General features: G+C 32.1%; 4 protein-coding genes across 4 annotated transcripts; 2 read left to right on the forward strand and 2 right to left on the reverse strand.

Moving 5' to 3' along the window:
* Positions 1–1,972: 1,972 nt before the first annotated feature.
* On the reverse strand, positions 1,973–5,531 carry LOC108778278 (protein lin-9 homolog). Its single transcript, XM_018545409.1, has 7 exons — positions 5,348–5,531; positions 4,203–4,614; positions 3,651–3,959; positions 3,134–3,551; positions 2,712–3,058; positions 2,393–2,639; positions 1,973–2,309 (listed from the first exon to the last, which is right to left on the reverse strand). The coding sequence occupies exons 1-7, from the start codon at positions 5,529–5,531 to the stop codon at positions 2,118–2,120; spliced, it is 2,109 nt and encodes a 702-aa protein (XP_018400911.1). The 3' UTR covers positions 1,973–2,117.
* Positions 5,532–6,285: 754 nt separating this feature from the next.
* Positions 6,286–11,675, forward strand: LOC108778279 (QVR superfamily protein rtv). The gene is made up of 10 exons (XM_018545410.1): positions 6,286–6,473; positions 7,260–7,495; positions 7,779–7,882; positions 8,236–8,394; positions 8,503–8,570; positions 8,655–8,840; positions 8,947–9,080; positions 9,241–9,345; positions 10,823–10,990; positions 11,261–11,675. Exons 1-10 carry the CDS (start codon positions 6,286–6,288, stop codon positions 11,461–11,463), a joined length of 1,551 nt encoding a protein of 516 aa, XP_018400912.1. The 3' UTR covers positions 11,464–11,675.
* A 6-nt stretch (positions 11,676–11,681) lies between these two features.
* LOC108778351 (uncharacterized) lies at positions 11,682–18,117 on the reverse strand. The gene is made up of 5 exons (XM_018545515.1): positions 17,917–18,117; positions 13,896–14,016; positions 13,729–13,803; positions 12,807–12,983; positions 11,682–12,212 (listed from the first exon to the last, which is right to left on the reverse strand). Exons 1-5 carry the CDS (start codon positions 17,923–17,925, stop codon positions 11,995–11,997), a joined length of 600 nt encoding a protein of 199 aa, XP_018401017.1. The 5' UTR covers positions 17,926–18,117; the 3' UTR covers positions 11,682–11,994.
* A 2,665-nt stretch (positions 18,118–20,782) lies between these two features.
* On the forward strand, positions 20,783–23,847 carry LOC108778417 (zinc finger protein 76). The gene is made up of 8 exons (XM_018545592.1): positions 20,783–20,972; positions 21,203–21,380; positions 21,551–21,924; positions 22,032–22,301; positions 22,356–22,547; positions 22,659–22,850; positions 23,489–23,605; positions 23,735–23,847. Exons 1-8 carry the CDS (start codon positions 20,886–20,888, stop codon positions 23,831–23,833), a joined length of 1,509 nt encoding a protein of 502 aa, XP_018401094.1. The 5' UTR covers positions 20,783–20,885; the 3' UTR covers positions 23,834–23,847.
* The last annotated feature ends 387 nt before the right edge of the window (positions 23,848–24,234 follow it).

A 24,234-nucleotide genomic window follows, 5' to 3' on the forward strand; every position in this document is an offset into this window, starting at 1 on the left:
GAAGCAAACGCTAATCTATGGAATATTTGTTTAATATTAATCAGTGTAATGATTTTGTATTGAACTTTATTCTCATCATTCCATAAAATCTAAATTTTGCGATTGCCTAAGAACTTAACATAATTATGAAAAGCATGGTGTAATAATACAAAGTGTTTCGCTCTTAAAATACGCAGTGAATGACCAATCAAAAAATTAGCCCAAAATGTTATAAGCCAATATAGAGAATTGATATTTTATTTATCCATTTTTGTCATACGACAAAGGCTGTAAAACAGAGAGGAATCGCCCTATTTTATAGCCAATCAAGAGGCTTAAAAAATCTGTCGTATAACAAAAACACAAATGTAATCCCACCCTTAAGTCGCTATTAAAAATTGATCACTAATAAGAAATTGCTCCAAATTCAATTCAATCACTATTATGCGCAATAAATGATCTTGTATTCTTACGCCATGAAAAGTAAACGAAGAAAAGTTTTTGTTAGATATCAATGATAAATTTTTTCCAATTGTTATTTACAAATATTGTATAAAAGAACAATTGTTTTTATGTAAGAATGCAAAAATGGAATAGTTTCTTTAAAAATGTCTCAACTTACATGCAATTGTAATCAATAATGTAATAATAATAATTGGAAATATATGTACAATATGTATAGTAGAAATACAATAATGTATATTATGAACAAGACAGTTTGTGCTTGTAATAGCTGCTGAAATGTTCTACATTGTTAATTACAGTGTAAAAGTATTATAGATTATATGCATTACTTGATATTTTACAAAATAAACCTCGTAACTTATTTATAGTAGACGCATAAAATAAGTAAAAAAATGTTTGACGTTCTACAAACATTACGTTGTGTTTTAAAAAGAATTCACTTATTGTGAAATAGGTTACACTTAATAATTAGTAAATGTTCAGGGTAAGAAATATTCATTTTATAAATTATCAATCTTTTACTCTGTCACTTTGTATATACATTTGTTATATGTACTTAATCATGCGAAATTATTATACATACATATTTCAAAAATTACTTCATTTTACTCAAAAATATATTTTCTTTGGATTGATTACGTAATTCGAATCATGGATATTTAAACATAAATATACAAATGTATTAAAGAACATACTTAGTAAGTCAAATTTTTTTAGTGATTAAAATTTATGAAAAGAATATTAGCATACATTATTTTTAGATATAAGTGGATTAAAGACATTTTTTATTTGTGACAATAAATTTCGTTATAATTAGTTGAAACTTTTAAATTACATTTGCACTGTGCATAGAGCCTCTCTTATAACAAATTATATAGTTATCTATATAAATCGACTGTACATATGTGTGTGTGTGTGTGTGTGTGTGTACATATACACACACAAGTTTACATTTTTTTTTAATTTTAATGAATATAATTTTACTATGCGCACATATACTAATATCGCAATTGACTTGACAGTAAATTGCCATTTATATTTATGTCTAATCAAACGATGCATTCAGGGACTCAGACCGAATTTACATCATGATTTAAAACTTCAAAATGATTACGATTATAATCCAATACTACATAGCTTTCGGTTTCGGTTCCAGTTCTTTTAATGATAACAGTGACCGTTACAAGTGTACAATTATCGTAAACGAAAAAGATCGAAATCTAAACGAACCCGATAACTATTACGATAAAAGAACTGGTACCAAAAGTTACATTTAGCCAAAAAATTTCGTGCCATTATCTGGACTAAATTTTTTTGGTCCGAGTTCTTGTATACAGTAGATAAAATTCTGAAAAATGAACATTTTTAGATAATCACAATATATTCAATAATATTATCCAACAGTACACAAATTTTTCTCTAAGTGTCTCATGAATGTATCGTCAAAAAGAAATTGAAGAACTGATATTTTGTATATACAAAACTAGCTTGAATTATATATATATATATATATATTGTGTAGCATGCACTTTACATGGTAATATATTATTAATATAGTCTATACAAGATGAGAAAATACAGAATTAGTTTCTTGCTTTCTAAAAATATCGCGACGTATGACATCTGTTGTACTGTACACTTGGTGAGAATATGAGAGTTCTTATTTCATTTCTTCAAACTCTTTGTGCCATAAATGGCGTTAGAGGACCCATCTGTCCTAAGCCTACTTGAAAGTGTTGCATGTGAATTTCAACGCAATTTTGAAACACTTGCTGATTTTGTGGGCTGAGTTTTGATCTTATTTGCTCTATGGTACCTTGTAGTACTTTGAGCTCATATGCGTTTCGATCGGAATCTGATAAGCTCTGCGAGATAAAGAAAATAATGTTTTTAGTATCGGATAAGCAAGGGGTAAAATAAATTTAACAAAAATATCCATTTATCTTACTTTCACTTGTAACATCAACGCAGTCAAATCAGTTACCAATTGATTCATTTTTCCTGGTTCTTTATCGTTTATTACATTATTTTTAGCGACCATATCTGCCGCTTCTTGTTTACATTTCTCTCGGAGATGTGACGGTGCCAACATTGCTGCCACACTAGGTTCGGGCGCCATTTCCTGACACAGTTCTTGTATCTCATTCAAAAAGTCTTGAAGAGCTCCATTCATTCTTTCTAATTCGACAATAATTCTAAAAACAACAATATAATATTAAAAGTATAATATATAATTTTAAATTTTATATATTTTTAGCTAACCATACCCTGCATATTTTTTTTCGAAATCGGGAGGAAGCGATTCACCTAAGGAACGTCTTTTTTCAGCTTCTCCATTCATTTCCTTCAATTTTTTGATTTTATTCTTTTTGGTTGTTAATATCTTATTTACTTTGACCATCAGTTCAAGCAACTTGAGTGGAAAACCATTCACTGTTCCACCGGTATTGGTCTTTTTCGGAATGGAGACAGATGCGTTCGATATTAAAGGGTCATTGGTCAATCGTGGAGATAACTTCATCATGTATGGTGATGAAGATGCATATTGTAAAGGCCGTGGTCTGAATTTCTGGGAGAATGATGTCAAGCTGATCGTTTCCGGCGGTTCATTTGACTAGTAAATATAAATCATGTATTAATATATAAATATAAACGTAAATATTTTCATCGGAGCGAACAAACAACATACCAGGACTTCATAATCAGGGACACTGTGCGTCCCAAGTCCAGCTCTTTCGAATGTAATTCTGTAAGTATTATTACTGGTATCGACAGCGTCGATGCTTCCAGTGAATAAACCATCCTGAGGTTTCCTTAATCTTGCCGTTACTTTCGTACCGATTACTAATTGCAATGGTATTTCAGATGGCAGATCCTTGAAACTACTTATGTCTGTCGTCTTTCTCTGCTGTAACATCCGTATTTTCTGCCTCTTCCTCTCCAACTCACGTCTCTCTTCCTCAAAGAACGACTGCGAACATCTTCGCGGTTTGCCCATCATCCTTCTAATCTTGCACCACTCCACGCGCGTAAGTTTGCGACTTTTCAATTGTGGAAACGATTCTTTTAAGCATATCATGAAATCGTTATCGCCTTCAAATAACACCCTGCAAGAAACATTGGTATATAGAATATTAGGAAAACTGATTTTATAACTCCGATACTAAAAAATATAGATCAAATACAATGATTGTATTTGTACATACTTATCTATATTGCTGTAAAACCACTCGTAACAAACCCATTTATGCGCCTTTGGTAACTTTAACAAGTTTCTCAGTCTCATGCCAATTTTCTGCCCTATTTTACGATCAGGTGATGTAAGTTGCGCCAACTTATCAGGCTCCTTCTCTTGCTTGATTGGAGTCGTTACAGGAGTTGTTGGTTGTGATTGCGAAGATGAACAAGTACTTTTTGGTGTGGTCGACATCTTAGACTGTCTTTTCACTGGCGTCGGTCGCATCATCTTTTTGGGAGATTGTTTTGCGTCTACAGCCGAAGGATCCTTCTTGATTCTATGAACATATTATTAAATTAGAAAAAAATATTTAATTCAGAGGACTGTCATAAAATTGAAAATCAAGAAAATAAGAAACTGAAAATGGTCAAAGAAATCAGAGAAAAGCCAGGGAATTTAGTAAAGTTTTCTGAAAAATTAAAATTCTTGATTTAAAAAGATTTAGCCCTATACGCAATTATCATTTTTTTATCTATCTAATTAAACTTAATTTTTATTTTTAATTATAAGAACAAATCACCTGTGATGTGGATGATTGATCAAGATGTCATCATAGAACAACTTGTTCTTTTTTCTAATTCTCGCTGGCATCCCTCTACGATTCAATACCTGTACGGGTTGTGTTGGGGGATTGGGCTTGGAAGGTGGCTGAGTGCCTACCCTTTGTAGACCTAAAGCCGCAGGTCCCAGTTCCGGTATCGGTTCTGACTCCTCTGTATCCATTTGCTGATCCGAATGATTCAAATTATGTGGATCATCCATATCCATCGTATCATCTTCAATTATCTCTGTCTTAATTTCATCAATGGTTGGATATCCACCATTTTTTATCGACAGCAATACTTCCGCGGATTCACCTGAACAAATTTGTTCAAAATCACTACGTGTAGTTTCTTCAGACGTAAAATCCATGTCACACATAGCATTACAATCTACAAATAAAATTATTAGTAAGAATTGTTTCAATTTTTATATATTACTGGTAAAGACCGGCAATATTATATCTAGGATGCATACAAATTTATATCGCGTCAAGGAATAAAATCAAGAAATTTAAAAAAATTTAAAAAAAAACGGATATACCTAAGCTGAAACTTGAAATGACAATAGCCAACGCATTCACGGCAAAATATAAAAGTGAGAATTCAACTACGAGGGATGGAGAAATGCATACAAACATTCCCTCGGTCCGATAGTAAAATTCCGAGAACGTTGAATTGGCGGTACGACAAAATCGCGAGGGAATATCGACCGTGCTTCATCAGTACAGCAAAGACGACATAACCAAACTCAGGAGGGGATGTTTGATAAACAGTCCGCGCGCGCGGCCGGACCCGCGGCGGTCGTCGCCAAAGGGCGACGCTGTGGATCGACGCGACATGCAGACACTCCGCCGTCGAGCTCGGCCACGGAATAACGGCGAGCGCGGAATTCACAGCGGAATCCCGCTTGAATCGTGTGTTGGCGATTTTTGAAATTTTAAACCCGATCCGCACCCAATCGTCGTTCGAACGGCAATTGCGAGCGGTACGGGAGCGCTGGCTGCGGCGCGGTTCGCCGAACCGTTAAATCGGGAACGCGGATTCCGCGGGCGTCGATCACCGTGACCGCCCGCGGCCGCCCGTCTCGTCAATTTTCCCGAAAATAAACGCAAAGTTTACTCACTTTCAACCACGTCCGCCATGTTGACAATCAGTGATGCATCATGGGTACGTACTTCCGACTCTATCGGGTTCATCGGTCCGCCATCTCGTGTAGCCGGACCTGGTTGGCGATTGGCGCCGTCCCGGAAGTCGTACGACGCGTTTCGGTGCACGCGGGGTCGGTAAGATATGCAAAAATCCATCATTGTGGCGAATTCTCGACCTCCTAAATGTATTGCGCGGCGATTAATCAAGTAACACACAATGCACCGCGTTGCTACCTCTCGAGATGTTCCGGCCATATAAAGAATTTATCTCTGGAATCAATGAATAATTATATATATACAAGCCTTTTTATTTTGGATAACGTAATTATAAGCAACTGACTTTATAGTAGTGAAGATGAGTTAACCTCTTCGTTTATATTAATATGATTTCTATTAAATTCGCGCGATGAGCTCCAGTTAAAAATTTGAATCTTGTAGTTATTTTTTTTTTCTTTTAAAGAAAGTACCACTTAAATTATTAGTACATCTTAATGCATGAGTAATTCCATTCTTTGTAGCTGCATTAAGATGCAGTTTAAATTAAAATAAAGTATGTAATATATATTAGCGTTGAAAAGAAAGGAAGATAAAAACAGATATAAAATAGGTGCAAAACAAAAAGTTCACCTGCAAGTTTGTACCTTGCAGCAGAATTTTTTGTTTTGCAGCTATTTTCTCTTCTTTTCTTAAAATATGTTTATTAATAAAAGTGATTTTACAAGTTACACCTTTTGCACTTACTAAAAAATAATAATAGTCATTGGAAAAAGAAGCAAAAGAGAGACGAAAAGTCGAGCGAACAGTGCAGCTGGACATGCGCAGTTTCTTCGCCTCTTACTTCAAATACTACGCTTCAATGGACGACACTTCTTTTCGTTTGTATTTTAATTTTCTTGAATTTTTCAAAACGATTATGTACGTCGTTTGGATCATTATTGCGTCTTTAGCTAGTAGAAATTGCGTGGCTACTGATGGTACGCGTGTAAACGTTAACAAGTACTGCAGAGATAAAGACAGATTGATTACATCTGAAGAGAACGACGAATATTTGCTCATCGCTGCTGAGAATAATACGAATATTATGCTAGCTTGTCGTTTTTGGTAAGGATTATTCAGATACGTAATTAGAATAAATATACATCTATAAATTCAAAGAAAAGCGACACCTTTCTTATTTATTATTTAAATTATTAATCCTCTGGCTACTATCTGGATTTTTTGGCACAAGTGAAATTTTATATATATACCTTCAAATTTCTCCAAAATAAAAAAGGTAGAATCTTATTTTCTTATTGTTCTCTTATTGCTAAATTATTTTTGAACAATTTCTGTTTTTTCCTCATTTTCTTCAAATTTTAATTTTTATTCAATAAAGATTTCATTTAAGATAATAAACTATTTGTTAATGTACTAGAGATATTGACAAATATAACTTTGAATTTTTACATTAGTTACAAAATTCTTTAAAAACCTAGAACAAAAACTTAGGCAGAATAAAAGAGCTATGTCCTGATTGCAAAGGAAGTAAAAATATGATTGCAGACGGAGATGTTAAGTCTTAAAGTGATTGACTTTGATCAAATTCTCATTAATTTAATTGATGATCAATTTGTCAAATAATATATATTATTTTTATATATGTGTATGGGAAGAAAAAATGAAATTAGTAACAAAATAAATCATATAGTTACAAAATTTTGCTTTAAACATTTCTGTCGATTGAATTTATTGTTTATTAAATTAATAAGTTTAGTCGAAATCATCTAGCTTATTTTAAAGTTTTTCTTTAATTATCTTAATTATGATACTTTTTTAGGACGTAAGAAACATGTTTTCCTAAAGGATAAATTTTTTAGTAAACTATTGGGAACTAAATTTTTGCAGAAGTAATGACCATGAAGAACCTCAATCAAAAATTTGGTATTATCAAGATCGTTATCGAGAAGAACCTGAAAAGGAAGTCGAGTTGGAAATGGATAATAACATTTCGTACAGTAGAATCTATACAATGCCAGATCTTTCTCTAGTCGTAAAAAGTTTTACGGACATCGACGCCGGCATTTATCGATGCCATGGCAAAGAAAGACAAGAGGAAGAAAAAAAATATAATTATAGGATCGAACGTACAATAACATGGCAGTTGATATAACATTTCATTTTGTTATAATATTACACTATGTTGAAAGCATATTTCAAAACTCAACTTTACTTTTAACGACAAATTCTTACTAAAAATTTTTAATCAATTATGATATTCTCCTTATTAATTACAATTCAATTTGAGCGCTTTTATAATGTTAGCTTTAGTTATTCCGTTCTTGTTATAATCTTTCTTTGCGTCAATAATATTTATATTATATTTATTAGCTCTGAATATTAAAATTAATATTTATTTTTGTTGAGTAGCACTTCTCAAGGATATTGGCGGAGAATTTTTAGAAAAAGGAAACATAACAGAATGGAAAAAATATCAAGAAATATATTTATGGCCTGTTAATACGAAATTTGCAGTGAGTTAACGAACTCTTAGGCCGGAATCAAAGACTACGCATTGAAAATTGAGATTGAAGATTGAAAATTGAAATTTGACCAATGAGGATAAAGGAATTTTAACTCCTATTATTTTGATTAGACAAAATTCAATCTTTCAATCTTCAATCTCAATCTTCAATGCGTAGTCTGATTTCAGCCTTAGATGACTATAAGGAAAATTACGAAATATACATTCTGTCCTTTTATTTAAACAAAGAATGAGACAGAGAATTATTTTAATAGTCATTTTTTTAGTAATCATGACGCGCCGTGACAAGATTAATATTTTTTTTTAATTAATGCGATTTCAAAGAAAAGTATCTTCCGGCAGATCTCGAAAATGACTTATTTAGCAGAGATTCGTGAAGAAGGAGTAATTCTTCAAGTAATATCCGAATGGGGTTCCTGGAGTCCATGTGAACAATGTATAAATAATCGCGGTATTAAAACCAGCAGAGGCTATTGTAGATTACAGCGCAACATAAATTCGGCGAGTGTTATATATGTGTATTTTTAGTCTTTACGTAATCAAACTTTAACGATTTTATAATCTTTCATCACTATTTTACTAATTACTTGATTAATACCTATCTTTTAGACGATGATAGGGAAAAATGATTCTATCATTATACATTTCTTTCGAGGATCCCCGATGCTTCCTTGCAAGTAAATGTCTATAATTGCAAATTTCTAACAGCAATTCGTTTATATGGTAACATGAAAAAATTTTTAAAAACACTACATTTTCAGATCTGTCCTGCTTCAAAGTGAATTTCCTAGTATCAGTCGTATCGTACGATATTTGCCAGAATTTATTTTAACAGAACCTTGCAAGAAGTGTCCACGTGTAAAAAAAAGGAAAAAAGGCGAGAAGTTTCGCTATGTCAAACGATACGTTCTCGCCGAAGGCGCGCATCTCGCCGTAACTTGTCCGGAGTAATTAGCCTAATGATACAAAATTCGGTCAATTCTTGTGCGCGTAATGAATATTTTATGTAATTAAACAGAAAAATTGGAAACAAACGATATATTTTGAATGTAGATCGACTATAGAGTCGCAAGTAATTTGGAAAAAGGACGCGCTTACTTTGAAGAAGGGAATAACTCAGTCATTTCGTCAAAAAGATAAGGAAGCTCGAATAATGGTAGATACTTTTTCAACGCTCTATTTAACAGGTAACTTAACAGTACACGTATATTAACTTTAAAAATTTTACAGGTACATAATTAGAAATATTTGTTTATTATTATTCAAACACATAACAAGAATTTAATAGTTTTTCTATATATATATGAAAAATTTTAAACACTATACATATTTTTTCTCGATATGTAGACGTGTCCCACGAAGAACAAGGTAACTACACCTGCTACGTGAATAATATTAATATGATGCGCATGAAAATCATCGTTGTATCTAAAACTCGGCTTTTGACGCAAGGTCAGTTAAAACTTGTACAATGAAAATTATTATTAAGTACATAATATATGACAACAAAAATAAAAGTTTTATTATTAAATAGTTAATTGTAAAATGACTAACATTTATATAACATTTTGTGTATATATAAATTTGTTCGTTTATGTTATTTTTTATAGCTTTTTTTCGGCATTTGGGCTACTTAGGATTTGTAATTTTCTTGACTTCAATCTGCTATTGTGGGGGTATAATAGTAGTCTGTCGACAAAAAAACAAATTTCAACCTTTGCCGCAAGATGATCCTTTGGAAGAGGAAGTTGAATAATATCGTGATCAAAATGTAAATTATTTTAACACTTTATATAAATTCATAATAATTGTATCATAATATATAGATAAGATTTTTATCTTAGACTGATAATTTTCCTTATAAATATATGATATATTTTACTTCGCAATAATTTTTAGGTGTTTACTAAAATTGAAATTTTTTCAGGAGAATGTTTAATTATTTAAGTTTGCTTGTGCATGACTGATACTGTTAACTACATATTTTTATCATTCGCAATCACGTACTTTTATTATTATTGCGGTTAAATCTGTTGATGTTTGAAACATTATGTGACTGGTTATCGGTCGAGAACGCTTCGTGAGACCTCGTGGCTATCTCCTTCGCGTTCCCTCAAACCGATCTTCTTCGGCACACTGTGACCTTAAAATTGAGTGAAAGGGGGAACTGGTAGAGACAGCTATAAGGCGTACATATCTGTCTCCAGACAGTTAAGTTTAGTTCCAAAATGGCTGTGTTTTATCGTAGCTCCTGGTTTGTTGTCTACCGTGTTTATTAACGAGCTGATAGGCTCCAACTACAAAAAGACTGACTCCAGATTAAAAACGAAATAGAATGAAACTTCAAACAAGCGTCCAAGCAATTATCCTGACTTTTTGTATAATCACGATTCAGGAATGTGTTGGTGAGTTTCTGTCACGAGTCAAAGAACTTTTTTAATTGTTTTATTTGCATCTTTCTTAAAATTTTTTATATTTTTTAAAATATCTTTTTAAAAAATAGCAACATTTTTTTTATAATAGACGAATAATGGTTAATAAATAAGGTAAACATATACGACAAAATTTCTTTTTGTGGAATTGTTTTTAATTGAAATTGTGAACGAAAAAATAAGTAACTTTATAAGGTTTAATCAGTATTTCATTTTTGACAAAAAATTTTTGTTAATAAGAGATGAAATACTAGTATTTTATTTATATAAATATTTATTTCTATTTCTTATAAATAAAATTGATTTTCTGATTTAAATACAGATTAATTGTTATTAAATTACAATAAATATTATACAAATAATTTTGCTTTATTTAATGCTAAATTATAAGAAAATGTTGCATATTATCAATTCTTCGATGTCTATGCAGCGCAAGTGAAATGACGCTTAAGCAGTAGCAGGTAAAAGTGACAGTTTCATTCGTCGCGTTATTACAGGCATTCTTCGGAGATGCGTAAGCTGCAGATCGAGAGGAGACTTAGGCTCGTGCAAAGATCCTTTCACTATGAATTCTACGCAAATCACGCTTGAAAAAGGCATCGACGCGGTACCGTGCGTTTCCGGGTGGTGCGGAAAAATCATCGAGAGTCAAAATTTAAACAACGGTAAATTTCTCTTTCAAAAAAGTTTTATTTGGCAACATAATTAAAAATGTTCTATAAAAATACATATTTCGTATAAAATTAATAAAAATACATATTTTGTATAAAATTTATTTAATATTATATTCATATTACATTATTAATAAAATTATTCATTAAATAATATGTATTATTAATAATATAAATAGGACTTAAAATTGATATAGTTACATTATATGTTCTTTTGTAAAAATATTATTCTAAAAAAAATGATAATAAATTTATATGTTACAGAGTATGGTACCGCCACGCAGAGATTGTGCTTCCAGCGAGGTCCTGATGACAACGAAGAGAGATGCGCTTATACCGTGTGGAATTATAAGAAAGTATACATGTGCCTGTGTTACGGAGATCTTTGTAATGGAACGATGAAAATGACCATCGCCAGTAGTTCTTTAATAACAATAGCTCTATGCTTAACACGATGGCTTATTTGAGGATGTATACATATATGACTTCATCATATGGATGGATTAAAGTGATTAAATTTTCTGTGAATACTTTATAGAAATTGCGAGAATTAGGAATTAGCACTCTGATGGATGTATGTTGTGGATATATGTGTAAAATAATGTGTTTTTTATAATGCATATCATAAAGTAATCACAAGTAAGACGTGTTTTAATATAAATGTATTTTTAGATATGTTTTATTGTAGTATATTAATTAATTTTGTTAATTTGGAATTAATTTGAGAAAAATATATTATACAAAAATTTGCCATTAAGCATTGACACAGCACTGGTGGGACATTTTATATGTTATTATTAATTATTAGTTTAAAACATAATCTTGAATATATATTATTCCTGTTCCTTCCGAAAATACACGTTAGTTTCTAACTTGTTACATCTTGTGGCAGTATATCCACAAAATTCTGGAAATCGTAATAAAAACATATATTACGTACTGCAAAATTCAGCTCATGTTTGAATTTTTGTGCCCAATAATATAAACGTAAATCATTCTTAGATTAGTTGATCCTTTCTATCTTTCCTGTGAAACGGAGATCTAGGATTTAGGCTGCCCAAAACGTGTCCATGCAAACCGTTCAGTCTCCTTTCTTCCTGATTTCGTAGTATCGCTCTTACATGAGGATAATTATCGAAGAAAAGTTCACCTAATCCATAGAGATATTTGACTGCTATCATTGCTTCACGGTCGGTCAATAAATATGGATCTCGTTCTGCAATTGGAACCAAAAATTATACGGAAACGATACACACACGCACACACACACACATAGATAGATATATATATATACAGGGTGTTCCGAATAGCCGAATATTGGTTTTCAATAATTTTTTTCTCAAATACTATCAACTTTACAGAAAAATAACGAGAGATAAAAATTATTTATTTTCTTCTCATAAAATTCTAAAAAAATGTTTAGAGTTCTATGAGAAGAAGATACACAATTTTTGTCCCTTGCAATTTTTCTGTAAAGTTGATGCATTTGAGAAAAAATTATTAAAGTCCAATATTCGGCTATCTTTAAAAATTAATATCTCGTTTATTAATAATTAATATCTCGGTTATATATCTAACCATTGCGAAATTTGTAAAGTGATAGAGGACTTCAACTAAGTTTAGTCCGCTCTATCTATACACAAAGCGATTGGAAGAAACTCTTGGGACACCCTGTATATAAAAAAAAAGGTGAAAAATTAGGGTGCGATTTGCCCAAAACGTAAAAGTATAACAGAAAACATTAATTAAAAAGCGGATATAGATCCTTTTGTGTTATAGTCGGTAAATCTCTGAAAAAAGATGGTCTTACGCTGTGATTTGTAGAAATTGGGGACTCGTTGCGACACTTCTTGCCAGCTATATCCAAGATCATTGATGTCAGTTGGTGGCAGGAAAACACCAATTGGCCACAGAGATTCAGCGTTTTCCGAACCCGATATCACATGCTGTAAATGATTTTGTTGGAAACTCGTCCTATAATTATAATCTGTAAAAATGAATCTCAGATATATAAATTTTCTCACTGAAAGTATGTGTCATTTAAAAGATATTATATTAACTCTAATCATGGTATATTCGCTGGTCCAATCGGTTATTTTCTTCAAGTACATTGTAAAAAATTATTTATGACAAATATCTTTTAAACCGAACGAGATAATGTCACAGCGGTCTATGCTGGATCACGAGTGCTTCTAAATAATTGCGTGTGAATTTATATACTGCGAATGTAATTCTTCGATTGCGCTCCGAAATTTTTTCAGACTTTTGAAACGCAACACTAATAAACTACCGCAGTAATATCACGAGTAAAATTGACTAACAATTTAACAATTATTGATGCTGTTTACGCATCTTATATCGATCTTACTAATATTGAATAATCTATTAAAAACTGTAAATAATTAATTTTTCACTGCGAAAAATATTACCTCGGCCGGAACCCGGATTTCTGACATTCTGTGCGAAATATCTTTTACAATCTTATATAAACTCATTGTTCCTTGAATTTGACCTTTGGTGGTAAAATGAAAAAAAACGTTAAATTTCACCTTGATCAATTACTTGAACTTATCATTATTTTACACTTTGAGCAAAATTTAAAGCACACTTATAGATCCACGAATACATACAATTAAGAAAATTTTGGAGTGTATACCGATTAGGATTAATTCTGACTATTCCTAATTATTTACATTAAAATAATTGTACAAAGTATTGAAATAAAAAGTCACCGAGATTCTTAGAATGCTTGGCTGTGCTTCGTCGGCCGATTGATATAAACGACTTTTGGGCTACCGTTCGATCTCCTGAAAACAAATGAAAGCGAATAAGTTAAAGCATCTCAACTTGTTAATGTGATATAAAGCATTATCAATTCATCATGCAATCAGTAGCTAACCGTCTGTTGTAACGCTATGCTCGTATATATTAGGTGGCGATACGAATTTCACGTGCACATTGGCGAGCGGTAAGGAACTGGCCACAGTCACCATGAGAAGCACCAACACCTGCACTGTTATCTAGAATCAAAATAGTAATTTAATCTTATAATTAACGATGTATCTTGTTATCAGAGCCGAATTATTTTTTGCATTGTGATTCATAAAAAAAGAGATTTATCATTTGTCGACATGTGTATAATGACGTTGAAGCACTCGCTCCAAGTTGTGAGCCGAATTACGAAAAAAAAAACGTGAGAAAAGGCTCTGATTTAGAAATTCTAGAGTATATTGTATGAGTACTTTAGAGTCGATTTCTCCTCAGAAAAAAATTATGAAATTTTATTAAAGTATGATACGTGGGAGGGGGGAATAAATTACGTTGGAATGTCTCTGTGTTACAAAACATATTACATATATCCGTGAGTTTCTTAATAATTCAAAAAAATGATATTATTCTACAATGCACGGTTATTGAAATTCAATACATATGAAACTCTAAACAGCTTTCATAAAAAATTTTCTTATTAAGCTAGAATATATCACATTACACACTCGGGTTTCAAGGTATTACTCGCAGATGTATGCGCGTATACGATATACCTACTTTTATATATATTATAGAGATTTATTCGCAAAGAAAAATAGACCAGCTAACGGCAACGATAAAACTATTCATGATTTCTTCTTAAATTTCTAAATTTTATATCTATATAAAACTGAAGTTTATAAGTTACTGTGTAAAAATTAAATCTAATTCGTTACTAAATATATTGTTATTATTATAGAATGTGTAACACACACATTAATAATCAATACAAAATTATAACACAAATCGATTTCATAAATTCTAATAAATTCTAATAGAAATTAGTAACATGATTATTAGTCAATTTGTAAAATATTATTGTTATGCCATTTTGCATTACAAGAAAGAAATCGATTTCAAATTTAATTAAAACTTTAAAGCAGAAATTATTTTTGTGAAAAAATTTGAAGCGAATGCTTCAACGTCATCATATACATATGGATGACAAATAAAAATCTGTTTTATAATTAATTACAATGCAGAAAATGAACTATATAATGGATTGTACAAGATACGTATCATAGAAATGTATCAAGGTGGATACGTTTCTAAAAATGCTTCTATGCATATCATAATTGCATTAATATTTATTAATTTATAAAAATGTGTGAATAGCAAAGAAGTGTGCCGCAGTCGTCTGTATCACTAAAAAAATTATTATTAATTACATTAATTGTATAGCACATCATTGAAATTCTCGATTTAGAAAGTTCATATTTTATAGAGCTTTCTATGGGACTTCTTAACCATTAACTTTTTTATCATCAACCATTACACGCTAATATAAACGCTTTATGTGCAACAGCTTGATAAAAGAAAAGGTATAGTTGATCCATCAATATTCCATTGATCGTTATATATGTATTTTTACGTCATTTTTTTAATGTAACAAATATGATTCTATTTATTCATAAATAGTTAAATCGGTTTTAAAAATATCTATAATATTTATTTGTTTTTCAACACATTTCTTAGCTTTCATCGTACAAAATGTTAATTTCTCTCATTTACATATAACGTACAAGAAAACTTTAAGAATACATGTTCTTTTTAACAATTTCGTGCTATCAATTTTTAACTTATTATTCTTGCTTCTAGACAATATTCTCCAGAATAATCGGGAGTAATTTATTATAACATAAACTCTTGACGTAACGTCGTAACACGTTACATCATTTCTACGACCTGCTTGCGGAATACTGCCCTCCCTGCGAATACTACAAGACAGACTTTTCCCAGCAGGATTGGAGCCAGCAACATTGCACTTTGAAAGGCAATATTCTTCACGACCGCTACAGTATAGTTACATTATATCTCCGCATACCATCGGTATTCCTACATCGTTTCAAGTAAGCACACCTACGCCTTAACAAAACACGTGCGCGCTAAGCTTAGTCCTCAAGGAGATTTGAATAAAGACACACATGCTCGACAGTGCGTATCAAAACTCACCCTTTCGCCTTCCTTTCTGCTCACCTTCACTTGGGAGTATATCTACATTCGGGCGCTATTGAATCCGACATTTCAGATACAACAGTGCAAAAACTTCATGTGCATAAGTAGTATTTTCCACGCTGATAGATTATTGATCGGAGATCTGACTCTCTGACAATTTGCGAAAAGGTCGAGTTTCGAAAGGACATGAAGTCTTGCGAGAAGGAAAACTCATGATACAAATTTTTAATAAAATTCATATTAATCATATAATTTTATATTTTCTTATTTATATTTTATATTTATATTTTCTGTTATAACTTTTTGATATACGTATTTATTATTATTTATTAATATTTCATTATAAAGAAATTATTTATATAGATATTGAAGTCGAGAACAAACGTTTTAAATTTGAGCTAAGATAAATTAGTTTGCAATTTAATTTATTTTAGCATAATATATAATTTTCTATTATAACTCTTTTAATATGTTGCTCTTTCTAAATGTTTCATACATTATAATTGAAAGTAATTTATAGTCTATAAATATTGAATCGAATACAAAACGTTTTAAATTCAAATGGCGAACAACAATTAGTTTGCGACCTAATTTACTTTTGCACAATGCAGTCTGATTAGTAAGAGTATTGACACACAGCATACATAAATAGAAAAAAAAAAATGTATTGCTGTAAACTGAGAGCGATCCCATTCTCGTGATACATCACGATTTGATTAAGTAACCGTGAGTCGCAATGAAGCAATTACATTGGTACACGCGCACACGCATGCATAAGAATTTATAAATCCGTATATGTAATACGCCTGCCGAGACGCCTGCTTACCATCGTCTACCTTTCTAATGATACAATAAATCCGTAGATAAATTAATTTATCGCGTGGGACTATAATTACTCGATACGAATTGTAATTATAGCGTCTCAGAAGTGATGGAACAAATTAGCTTCGCAATAAAGTTCCTTCTGTCAAAGGAACTTTGTGTTATATGAAACTAATTTATGTTCCTTCCTTACTTTAAGTAAAACTTAAAGTATAGAAATTGTTTATGCAACTTCATTATCTTCTATTCAGTTTTTCTCTATAAATTACAAAATAAATATATTTTTGCATTAAAGATATATTTATGATATTTTCTAGGTTTTTACACCAAATTATTTTCAATTTTTAAATGTTAAAAATTATATCAAACTACTTGAAACTCAAGAATTTATTATGAATTCGGATATCATACATTACAGAAAATTTCTGCGTGAAAATTAAATTATTCAAAATTTTTTTTATAATATTAAATTAAATATCTTTATAAAATATCTTTTTAAAAATATATCTAGTGCATTTCATAATTAATAATTTACTGAAATTTCAAATTTTAATATTAGATTAAATATAAAAATACGAAAAATCCACATTTAAATCTATTCTCTAAGGCCCGACTTTTCAATCTTTATTTCAATTATTGGTTTAGACTTAAACTTAATAATATAAAACCTGTATTTTTTTAAGCTACGATTAACCATAATAAATTGATGGATTTGTAATGAGGTAACTTTAAAAGTTACTTTTTACTATAAAGCTATTAGTTTAGATTAACCAGTTTTAATTAAAACCATCGCCTGAACAATACTATTTTTACATCATCAGGTTAAATCTAATTAATCAGAAAATGAAAAATTGAACTTGAACTTTTTGGAATTAGAAAATTTTATTTTTTAACATTTTTTTAATTGACGCGAAGACACACAGTGAAGCTATAGCTACCAATTTAATCAAATCGTGAGTATCGTTTGTTGTGACCTTTTTAATAAAGTGCACTCGATATTCTAGTGAGGCAAAGGGATTAAAATTGTTCAAGATTTTTAGATTGAAGGCCGGTAACTATCACAATAAGTGAGCAAGAAATTCTGCGAGAGGACACAGATTCATCACTTCACCCACCGTTGTCATCGTCGCGCTATCAATTGTCAATTATCGATCCTTAACAGGATCCCTATGAGACGAGCACGTTGCACACCCGCACGTCCAGATCGGATCACGGCCACTGCGGCGAAAAAGGATCTCTCTAACAACGAATTCACGGGGACTCTTATAGGATCCAGCAGCCGGATTTTCTCAAGACGTCTCGTGGATGCGGTAATAGGAACTGATTCAGGTCGTGGTGTGGAGAACGTCGGTGACCGCCGGCGTGTGCATGAATTTCAGCATCCCCCTTCTCGCCATTCGCGATATACATGCATGCTGTATCCCACTTGCGTGTGACTCGAGACACCGTGGAGGTTCCAGAGATAATAAGGACTCTAACTTCGCAGGGGATCACCGTCGAGGTACTTTCATCTTGCCTCGGGAACGCGCGGCTCGTGGATCAAATTAGTACGCTTGCGAAACGGACGTCGTCCGCGAACACGCCGCATTTTACGTTCCCGCGGTCACGACGAGTTGCACGGTCGAACTGACAATCGAATCGATGCAGAAGAGAGGCGGGCCTGTCGAATAAGATCGTATATATATATGTATTAATAAATAGAAAGTAATATCTTTCAGGAAAGAATTTTTTTTTTAATTTTATGACTTCCTAAACGAGAAGTTATATTTACAATTACAAAGAAAGAATAAACACATAATAAGTATAATAATTGACTTAGATATGACATCCACTTCTCTTCCACCTACATTGCGCTACGAAATACTACGGTTTATTCTTATTTTACCCTGAATAACGCATTTAAACCTAATCTACAGACTTTTACCTCTTGACTTTTTCCATATTTATAAACTGTTTTATTGACATTCATGTCTCTTCCGAAATTTAACTTTTATCTCGGGCAAAAACGAAGAAATTATAAGATAAGAATCAAAAAGGCTGGAAATAAAAAATAGTAAAAGGTCAGCAACAGGAGGTAAAAAAAAAACACATTGTATATACATATATTAGACTTTATAGACTTATTAATTGTTAATCGAAATTTGATTAACTTAATCGGCGATTAAATTACCAAGCAAACATGTATTGTTTTGTTAACATAGAATATAATTAATCTTGTAATGTATGGATGGAAAGAAAGACTAGATTGGAAAGAGAAAGTTATATAAATTTTCCTTTATGCTTTTCTTTTTGCTGAGTAAGGGCCATCACACACAAAATGACATAGTTGCATAACCATTGCATAGCATAAGCTAGGTTCCTAGACCAAGCATATCCGACATGAAGACGCCACATTGATTTACATAAGATTTTCTTCTTCTTCTTCTGATTTAATGGCTCTCGCCGATGAAATAACGGCTGCAATTTCGGCCAATTTACATAAGCGATGCTCATATTGGACTAGGTAGGGGCTTTATATGCTATGCATAGTTTATGTAACTGTTTTGTGTATATATAATAACCTAAATAATAATCGCTTTAATTAAATTTAGTTAAAGTATATATAATTGCTCTTAATGTTTTGATATACTTTATACAACACGAAACGGGAAGCGAGTTAAAGAAGCGAAAATTAGAGCATGCTAGATTGTCATGATACTATCGCTACACATTGTATATCCGACTTTTCCGCACAGATATGATTCAATTGTAATTAACAATTCATAAATGTTAATTGATTAATTGTACATGAGATTACTGTAAAACGCGAATTGAATATTGACGTTGAGTTGAGTACCCATTTGTGCCAATTAGTTTTTTGATGATTAGCGAACGGTAAGTCATTAAATATGCGGCGATATATTCTTAATCCGATTATATAATTAAATTAGATTTTAATTAAGATGTATATATTCTCAAGTCTGAGATATGTACGTAGAGATGGATAATATTATGTAGAATATTTTATGTCGATCATAGAAAAAAAATCGTTTCTTTAGTAGAATTTATTGGTGATATATTAATTAAACGTTGCGCGCGCAGGGATAATATTGGACCGATATTTGGGTATTACTGTGCCAATAATTGTGAGCTACTATATTCACATTATATTAAATTAACAATTTAGCCATAATGAACAATTAATTTTGTACACACATAACAATGAATAGTTAATTTTCTATTCAATAATGATAATTAACTTTGTATTAAAGACGATCGTGAATATAAATAAGATCCTCAAGTGCTCATTCTCGGTTTTAAAAAAAGACAATTTGGAAAGCCGGGACGATCATTCGCAAACGTTTAAACGTTCGAATCGAAGCGCGCGTACGCCACCATGGTGAGATAACCGTCACCGGAGTTCCGGTCCGCCGCGCGCTAGTCGCCACTCGCCAGAGGATTTCGCGCGGGCGGCCGAGTTTATGGGTAATATTTCCCAAGATTCTTTGTAGCGTGCTTGGCGTACGGGAAACCGGCGAAAATTCAATTCACCGCGTGCGAACGAGCGTGCGAGTTGCGTCGTATTATATTCAATTATGTTATGTCATGTTATGTTGGCGTGGACTCGTGACGCCTCGTCCCTCGTTGCAACGAGTCCTCGTCATGCCGCGCCGCCTTCCGATGTATCGGTCTGTCTCTTCTCACGGGACAACCGCGCGCGAGGATGGCGATGAGGCACGTCGAAGCAGAACGCGATTCTGCTTATCCGTCTACGACGCGTTTTAGGGAACGACGCTACCGACGCCGCACGTCTTAACGTTCCCTCAGTCCGTTGATCACGACGCCGGCGACGACGACGGATTGTTGTGTCGCTGAGCCGGTCGTGTTGTCATCGCTTATCGCGAGAAATGAAAGGGCCGATCGTTTGATTACGATTTTCGCGATAAAAGTACCACGCGATCTCGCCGCTCGCTATACACGTTTTCAAAGCATCTCGAAGGGAGAAACGAAAATCGCGGACGGAATGTCTCCTTATCCAGCATCGCTAGCATCTGTTAGTGAGACATATTCTCTGTTCGCAGCTGGGTCACAATTGTAGGAGATTATGTCGGAACAAAGTGCGGATTCTCCAAACTGCATCGCTAATCAGGAGGAGGAAGAGGAAGAGGAAATGATCTTACAAGAGTTTGAGGTACAAGGAATAGTAAATAATACTACGTAGAACATTTTATACAAATCGTTTCATATCTTCTATTTTAATAAGCTAATAATTTAATAAATATTTAATTTTGTACTACAATATAATTCACAAACTGCATATAATTCTTTGCTCATCTAAGAATTATTTGTTTTATTGATCTTTTTTTATGTCTTCTTAACCTGTTTCAATATCTGCATTTAATATGTATGATTTACTTTTAGGCTAATCCTGTAGATATTTTGGAATGTCTGTCAGTTATGATCAACGATGGTACTGGAAAGGATGCTAGCCAGGTACAAGAGCTTATATTGGATGACCAATTGCTTGGCACAATGGTGACTACAATTACGTTACCTGATGGAACTCAAGCTTTTGTTACAAATAATCTTGGTGACATTGGTTAGTAGCCAATTTAAATTTGACTGTTATATTATACCTGAATATTATAAATATACATTAATGCAAAAGAATTATTCCTTTTGAAATAATTTGCATTTGAAAGAAAATATAGCTATATAGAAGTTCTATTTCTTTCATGGTATATCTATACTGAACTTGTACATTTATAGACCCAGATTTCAAGACACAAACACTACAAACAACACTTCAAAATGGAAATACTATTTTGCTACGAGATTTGTCGGAATTTGGCGATGGAAAGGCTCTTCAACTGGAATTAGATCCAGCTACATTTGTACAAGCTGAAGATACTGCTACTGAAAATGTAGAAAATACGTATTCACAAGTGGAATTTATCAATGGCACTGCGTACATGGTGGCAAGTCATGTGGATGTAGATGAAAATTTATGGGAAATTGAAGACGGAAAGTTAAAGAAAAAAGATTCCAAGATTTTAATCAACAAGTTAGCCGATGTAAAAGTTAGATATCCTTGTCCTAGAGAAGGATGTTCAAAGATTTACAGCACGCCCCATCATCTCAAGGTAATCAATTCATCAAGATCAATATGAACACTTGTGAATTGAGAAACCTCATTTAAATTTTTTTAATCAGGCTTACTAAATGCACTACTTTTAATCTTTTTTTATAGGTCCATGAACGTTCACATACTGGTCAGAGACCATATAGATGTACTCATCCAAAGTGTAAAAAGAGTTTTTCAACTGGTTATAGTCTAAAAGCGCATTTACGGACGCATACGGGTGAGAAACCATACAAATGTACGAATGGAACGTGTAACAAAAGCTTCAAGACATCGGGTGATTTGTTAAAACACGTGAGAACTCACACGGGCGAACGTCCTTTTGTATGCCCATTTAACGGTTGTGGCCGATCGTTCACCACAAGTAATATTAGGAAGGTACGATGCTTGTTAAAATATTTTATTGCCAAAATTCAATAAAGGTTTTATCAGGTTCATGTAAGGACGCACACTGGCGAGCGACCGTATAAATGCACACAGCCGACATGTGGTAAAGCATTCGCTAGTGCGACAAACTACAAGAATCACATACGCATACACTCAGGCGAAAAGCCTTACGTTTGTTCCATAGAAAACTGTGGTAGAAGGTTTACCGAATATTCTAGTCTATATAAACATCATCTTGTAAGCATTTTATATCAATTATTAATCGATTATTATTAAGAGTGCAATATTCTAAAATACACAATACTTCAAGAATGTTGCTGTTATTTCTACATATTTTTGTCTTCACAGGTACATACACCACAACGACCATTTGAATGCACCCTATGCTCCAGGAAATATCGCCAGAATAGCACATTGGTGATGCACAAGAGAACAGTTCATGCCTTGATCGATAGTGACGATGGTGCTGATATTTTTTTGCAAGAACCTCTTGAATCCTCTAGTCAGAATAAAAATAAAAAGAAAACCGTAAAAGAAACCGTAAGTATAATGAATAGAATATTTATTCACTTCAACGCTTTTGACAAAGTCAAGAAGGAAACTCGGTTTACAATTTTCCTTATCTTATTCATCCATCCATACCTTTTGTATACTACTCAATTGCACATTTATTTTTCCTGTCCTTAACTTACCTATAACTTACTTATGAACTAATTATGACTTAAAAATTACCTCTATATAGAAAAAAATATATATATATATTGTGTTTGTATCATATATATGCATGATTAGGATATATTATATATGTACATATACATATTTTTCTATATAGAGGTAATTTTTAAGTCATAATTAGTTCATAAGTAAGTTATAGGTAATATATATCATATATAATACCTAAAGTTCACAGCCATTATACACAACCTATTTTACATTTGTCATTTTTATTTATCTTCCTTTATTCTCAATTCTTAATTTACCGGACTTATATTACATACCTTTTCCTTATCTCCCTTACTCTTATCTTACTCCTCTACTCTTTTGGTTTATAATACAAAAAACTTTCCTACCTAATACCTAATACCGTAAGTATAATGTAAAATCTAATTTATTAATTACAATATATGTTTGTGCAGTTTGATATGATTACGCAACTATCTGATTTTAATTAAATTTAGCATAAGCTGCTAGCGAAAGACAAACAGATCCAGATTTCTAAAATGATTGATGATGCAAACGAGAAAGAACCACAAATTTTGTTCGTAGGCGATCCTTCGCAAATCGCTGCATTACAGGTTTGTAAAAAAAACTTGATATGTGTGTGTGTGTGTTCTCTCTCTTTCTTATGATAGATTTTATTCTGGATAATTATTATAAAAAAAAAATTTTTTTTAATTTATTTATTTAAAATTTTAAATACACAGAAGATTGATTTAGACGAAAGTTTTGATGATCCTGGCATTGATACGACATTCGAAGGATTGAATATAAAAATCGAAGATATAGAATTTGGATGGAACTAATGCACGAAGAAAGAAACGTGACTTTATATGTGTGAGAAAAGTCTTAAGCATTAGATACTAATAAAAGCGTTAGATATTAATAATCTTAACATTCATTCATGGATATGCTGATATCAAAATTAAATAAGTAAATAAAAATTAATAGTGTCAAACGATGTTCGACTGAGTAAACGGTGCGATTATAGCTACAAGTTGAGATTTAAGTTTATCAGTTTTATAAATTCATCAGATAGAAATATGTAGTAACACTACAATAATTTTTTATAATAATGAATGATGTACGATTGATGTATAATTTATATAATTATTGGCATAAAGTGATGATTAATCCGACGTGATGGATTAAGTATCTAATACAAATATATGTAGATATGCTAAGGATATATTGAAAAGGATCTTAA

Source organism: Cyphomyrmex costatus, unplaced genomic scaffold (genome assembly GCF_001594065.2).
Source record: "Cyphomyrmex costatus isolate MS0001 unplaced genomic scaffold, Ccosl1.0 scaffold5, whole genome shotgun sequence".
NCBI classification, from domain to species: domain Eukaryota; kingdom Metazoa; phylum Arthropoda; class Insecta; order Hymenoptera; family Formicidae; genus Cyphomyrmex; species Cyphomyrmex costatus.

Coding starts and splice junctions, on each gene's coding strand:
- LOC108778278 (XM_018545409.1), bottom strand. CDS start 5,531: ATGATGGATTTTTGCATATCTTACCGACCCCGCGTGCACCGAAACGCG. Junction 4,615..5,347: donor CATGGCGGACGTGGTTGAAA/GTGAGTAAACTT, acceptor TTTTATTTGTAG/ATTGTAATGCTATGTGTGAC. Junction 3,960..4,202: donor ATCAATCATCCACATCACAG/GTGATTTGTTCT, acceptor ATATGTTCATAG/AATCAAGAAGGATCCTTCGG.
- LOC108778279 (XM_018545410.1), top strand. CDS start 6,286: ATGTACGTCGTTTGGATCATTATTGCGTCTTTAGCTAGTAGAAATTGC. Junction 8,395..8,502: donor TACAGCGCAACATAAATTCG/GCGAGTGTTATA, acceptor CCTATCTTTTAG/ACGATGATAGGGAAAAATGA. Junction 8,841..8,946: donor CTCGCCGTAACTTGTCCGGA/GTAATTAGCCTA, acceptor TTTTGAATGTAG/ATCGACTATAGAGTCGCAAG.
- LOC108778351 (XM_018545515.1), bottom strand. Junction 12,984..13,728: donor CAAGCATTCTAAGAATCTCG/GTGACTTTTTAT, acceptor TCATTTTTACAG/ATTATAATTATAGGACGAGT. Junction 12,213..12,806: donor CAATTTCTACAAATCACAGC/GTAAGACCATCT, acceptor TTCCAATTGCAG/AACGAGATCCATATTTATTG.
- LOC108778417 (XM_018545592.1), top strand. CDS start 20,886: ATGTCGGAACAAAGTGCGGATTCTCCAAACTGCATCGCTAATCAGGAG. Junction 21,381..21,550: donor AAATAATCTTGGTGACATTG/GTTAGTAGCCAA, acceptor GTACATTTATAG/ACCCAGATTTCAAGACACAA. Junction 22,851..23,488: donor AGAAAACCGTAAAAGAAACC/GTAAGTATAATG, acceptor AATTAAATTTAG/CATAAGCTGCTAGCGAAAGA.